Source organism: Helianthus annuus, chromosome 4, assembly GCF_002127325.2.
Source record: "Helianthus annuus cultivar XRQ/B chromosome 4, HanXRQr2.0-SUNRISE, whole genome shotgun sequence".
In the NCBI taxonomy this organism is placed as follows: Eukaryota; Viridiplantae; Streptophyta; class Magnoliopsida; order Asterales; family Asteraceae; genus Helianthus; species Helianthus annuus.
Window position 1 is genome coordinate 55,783,992 of NC_035436.2, and position 5,173 is coordinate 55,789,164.

Sequence of the window (5,173 nt, forward strand, 5' to 3'; positions counted from 1 at the left end):
TACAAAAGGAAGACAAAAGCACATTTTTTCCACATTAGTACTAAAAAAATGGTTAGTTTTATGTCTCATTTGATGTAATTTATATGTTGCATTTTAGACACATCAATACCCAAAATCAATACAACTACAGATACCGGTACAAATACCGATATTGGTATAATCTCATCCCTATTTCATACTGATGTACAATTACGGATGAGGTTCTGACCCGACAAGAACCGACCCAACCTGACCTGAAACCAGAATATTGGGCTGGGCTCCTTATATTCCCTCATAGTTTCATTAGCCCACTAACCAACGGCCCAACTTCTGATCCCACGGCCCACGTTCTCTCTTTTTTGTTTTATCTCCACGTTTATTAATTTGTAAACTATTCTTTCATTTTGCGTTTTACATCCTTTCGATTTCCAGCACAAACGAAACCCTAAATCGGCATCCATGGCGTTGAATCCGGTTCTATTCTTCAGAGAACCCGGTTCCAACCTTACTCGGGATCGGTTACTACCGGTTCCAGTATTAAAGCTTTAAATCCGGTTAGGAACTGGACCCGGTTCCTACAAGAACCGGTTCCCCTACACTCTAACAAGAAGTCAAGAAACAGGTCCAGTTAGGAACTGATTCCGGGTAAAAAAAAAAAAAAAAAACCTGATATGCCCATCTCTAATCTCATCCCTTTTTCATACTTTCATACTGATGTACAATTACGGATGAGGTTCTGACCCGACAAGAACCGACCCAACCTGACCTGAAACCACAATAGTGTTGGGCTGGGCCTCTTATATTCCCTCATATTTTCATTCGGCCCAACTTCTGATCCCACGGCCCACGTTCTCTCTTTTTTATTTCCACATTTATTTATTAATCTATAAACTATTCTTTCATTTTGCGTTTTACATCCTTTCGATTTCCAGCACAAACGAAACCCTAAATCGGCATCCATGGCGTTGAACACAGGATTGAGATCATTATCCTCCAAATTACTCGTTTCTGTCGACTCATCTCTCGCTAAATCTGGTAACAATCCGTGACCTAATCTAATAGCGATTAATTTCAAACAATAGCTGATAAAACTAAAATATTTGTTTGATTTTTATAGTTTTATTGTTGTTGTTGATTCGTTGAATGTTAAACGTACATGTTATTGATTGATTGATTTGGATTGCTTATTTGTTGATGTTTTGGTTATTGATTATACGGTTATTGAATGGATCTGTGTACTTGATGTTTCGTGTGTTGTGTTTTAGATCTGTATGGTTTTTGTGGAATAAATTTGATTTGTTGTTGATGTAATTTGGTGGTTAGTTTTGTATAATTGTATGTATATGATTGTATTAACTGTATGGTTTTTGTGGAATAAATTTGATTTGTTGTTGATGTAATTTGGTGGTTAGTTTTGTATAATTGTATGTATATGATTGTATTAACTGTTTAATTTTCTGAAATGAAGGAGAGGGGAAAACATGATGTCGTGATGATGATTTCAGAGCTGTCCCCGAGAACTTTCAAAAAAATTTAGGCCTCGGGCGACAAAAAAAGTTGGGCTCATAAATTTTGGTTAAGGGGAAATGATTTAAAAAAATAAAACCTTGGTGGTGGAGCCAAGACTTGAACTTAAACCTTTTCTTCATCTTGAAATGTTTTTTTTTACTCCACCACCAACAGTTTTTTACATAATAAATGGATGCATATATTAAAAATATAATTTAGTATATATATAAAAGCTTATAAAAACCATTCGGGCCCTTTAAAAATTTGGGCCTAGAGCGACGGCACGGGTTGGCCGGCCCAAAAGCCAGCCCTGATGATTTTGCATCAATACGATTTTTTTGTTTGTTTTTGCATTAATTTAATGTCGTCATTAAGATTTAATTTGCTTTTTTTTGGTATATTTTGCATCAATTATCAAATTTGGTTTTTAAACTCGGAGTATATCTGAACTCTGGCATTCATGTGTATTTTAAAATCTGTATATGCATATTTGCCAGTCTAGTAGTTGTTTATGAAAGTCATCCTTTGTTCCTGATACAAATTCCAGTTTTAAGACCCTCAGATTTATCTTGAACAATATGTTTTTTCTTTCAAATGAGTAGTGAAGTTCTTTTTGAACTCATTTCACAGATGTGGACTTTTGAGAAATGACGAGTTAGCTATGTATGTCATTTGATTCTGTGTGTGAAGTAAATGAAGTCATCTGTTGAATTTGATAAAATGAGAACAAAGGTGATATGATGGAGGCTTTAAGAGTGAAGAATATTTAGGCAAGCTAGACATTAGCATGTGCTTGTGGATGAATTTCTTTATCTAAACATGTATGTTTGTTAGGAATGTTTACTCATTTGATCAATCCTCAGTATGCTGGATGTAGTCAACAGTCTTGATGTTAATTGATACCTTGATTTGTTATATAACACATTAACATTTGCGAAGTATGATCTTTGGATTCGTCTATTCGAAGTAACTAAGGTGCATTACCCTATAAACATTTACATTTGCGGAAACTAGTTTTTGAAAAAAAGAACTTTTTGTCTTTACATTTCTAAGCATAACATGTTTTTGACCATTCATAACTGCTAGAATGGTTTTAACTTTTTTCTTTTTTGTTTATATATAATAACATTATTTTTTTTCGTAGTAATCATAATTCATAAACTGATGTATTTTAGAGCTTTTGTTTTGACCTTAATTGAATGGTGTACACTACATGGGTCCACATTTTTCCTGTTGATTTGTTATTGCTGAATGTGATCCTCATTATACTTTGTGTTTATGGTCATCAAATTTTTGGTACATTCTAGTCGTTCTGGCATTTACTTTCACTGTTTGACTGGGGATTCTAAGATATATTTAGTATTGTTCTTTTTTTTTTTCAATCACTTGAGTTGGAGTATAAAAAAGAAAATGGTTCTGGAAGTATAGTTTAAACTGCAGTCTTAATTAGTAGGAATGCAATATATGCGACAAAGATACATTTGGCTTTGTTAGCATTGTTTATCGCAGAAAAGAAGAAAAGGGGATAAAGGAGAGGGCTTGAGTAAGTGTTAACCTAATACCTGTGACAATGGCTAAACTGGAATATTGCAAAATAAACACCAAGAGTCGTTTCGTAAAGCTCAGAGTAGTCAGCCATAGTTTCTTTTTTGTTTGGACACTCGATCCCAGTTAATTGTGATTTAAGGTTTAACGCATATTTATGTTAGATTGATTTAGAGTTGGTTGTTCAGTTGATTACTGATATAACAATACCAGTAAGCCTTTATCTCAAACCAACCATGTTAAGTAGTTAGTTCAGTTATGGAAGCATGTAGTGGTGCTTTTTTAATCTCTATGATGACACTCATTGTAATCGGTTATTTCATATAGCTGTCGAATAATAGGCTACTGCAATATTCTTCTGAATTCCACATTGTGAATTTATTAAAATTTCTACTACAATATTATCAGTACCTACATGAGCTTTGTTGATGATTTCATATGATTACTATTTTTTGCTCATTTGTATCTCACTAAATTGTGTCTTAGTGGTGTTCTTGCCAACTAAGTTTTCTGTGTGAATTTTAGAAACACTGATTTTGTTCGAGTTTGTTTTTCAACTTTCAAACTTGATCAGATTTGTGGTAACTAGTCTTTTGATTTTGAGTTAAATGCCATTTTAGTCCTTGTGGCTTGGGCCATTTTGCCAATTTAGTCCAAAGAATTCATTTTTCGCCCGTGGGTCCAAAAAGGTTTCACCGTTGGGCATTTTAGTCCACTGGGTTAAATTCATCCATTATTTCTGTTAACGAGAAGGGCAATTCAGTCATTTATATGTAATTCTGTTAACTAGAAAAAGCAATTCGGCCATATAAAATGACCGAATTGCCCATCTCGTTAACCGAAATAATGGATGTAGTTAACCCAGTGGACTAAAATGGCAAAGGTGAAATCTTTTTGGATCCACATGCAAAAAATGAAACCTTTGGACTAAACTGGCAAAATGGCCCAAACCACAGGGACTAAAATGGCATTTAACTCTTTGATTTTTTACCTCAGGCTGTATCTATACTCAGTCTGTAGTTTAGTCATTTCCCAATGTACATGTGCATAGACGTGTCTATACTCTGATGATTATATGGTTATGTTTTATATTAAATGGTTTTACTTTTATAACTTGGTAAAAATTGAAATGGGGCGAAAGGGTTGAAGGTGACCTGAAGTGGAACCTACAACTGTAAATCGATTATTAGATTTTAATTTAATTCGGTTATGAATTGATTTCAGCTCAAAGAGGGTTTCACTCGACGGGGGCTAAGAGAATGGGCGGACATGGTGGTCATGATGAGCCAGCTTACTTGCATTCGAAACACATGTACAACTTGGACAGGATGAAAAATCAGAAACTGACGATGACTCTTGGCGTTTTCACTGCTTTCAGCATCGGTGTCGGGGTCCCAATCTATGCTGTTATCTTCCAGCAAAAGAAAACTGCATCTGGTTAAGCAAAGCTTCTTTTGGTGTCACTGTTTTTAATCCCAATAATGCAAAAACTTATGAAAGAATTATGTTTCACCTTTGAAATTGTTTTTGTAGCATTGGCCATTGGTCATGCAAACAAATGAAAATTGTTATTTGTTCTCTTGGTAAAAGCTTTTTGTCTGATATATTAGTTGTAAAATCATTGTCTGATTAATATCTAATCTCTTTATATATAGCGCGCACAAAAATCCCAAATAGTTCAAACAACTTTTCACGTTTTAAATCTATGAATTGTGCTGTCGTTCTAGGTTAATGACTATCTTCGTATTTACTGTTTAAAGTATACTATGTTGTCGTTTTGTGTATCAATCAAGATGTTCTTTGCCATTATGGTTGAAATCTTTTTGGTTTTTGGGTTCAATTTCTTGGATCGGTTTGTTATCATTTCGTTTTGTATTCTGTTTGCAATATTGCATCAATGTTTATAATTTTATTTTTTGTTGTGTTCATTCATAGGCGCAAGTTTATTTGATCGGCTTGATTGACATGTCACTAGAATTTATTGTTTGTGTGTTACATTTATACACGGCTGTATATATAATTGTACCGCTGTGGCGCTGCATATATAAGCTCAGATACTTTTTTATGTACTTGTACGTACAAAGTTGGTGTATTCGACTAGTAGGGGTGTAAATGGTGATGGTACGGTTTGACTGGTTTT

At 34.2% G+C, this 5,173-nt stretch overlaps 1 protein-coding gene across 1 annotated transcript; it reads left to right on the forward strand.

Moving 5' to 3' along the window:
• The first annotated feature begins 856 nt into the window (after positions 1–856).
• LOC110936665 lies at positions 857–4,681 on the forward strand. Its single transcript, XM_022179079.2, has 2 exons — positions 857–1,014; positions 4,258–4,681. The coding sequence occupies exons 1-2, from the start codon at positions 939–941 to the stop codon at positions 4,473–4,475; spliced, it is 294 nt and encodes a 97-aa protein (XP_022034771.1). The 5' UTR covers positions 857–938; the 3' UTR covers positions 4,476–4,681.
• The last annotated feature ends 492 nt before the right edge of the window (positions 4,682–5,173 follow it).

Bases quoted from the DNA above. Each gene is read 5' to 3' on its own strand.
- LOC110936665 (XM_022179079.2), top strand. From the start codon at position 939: ATGGCGTTGAACACAGGATTGAGATCATTATCCTCCAAATTACTCGTT. The intron at 1,015-4,257 runs GTAACAATCCGT...AATTGATTTCAG, and splicing joins CTCATCTCTCGCTAAATCTG to CTCAAAGAGGGTTTCACTCG.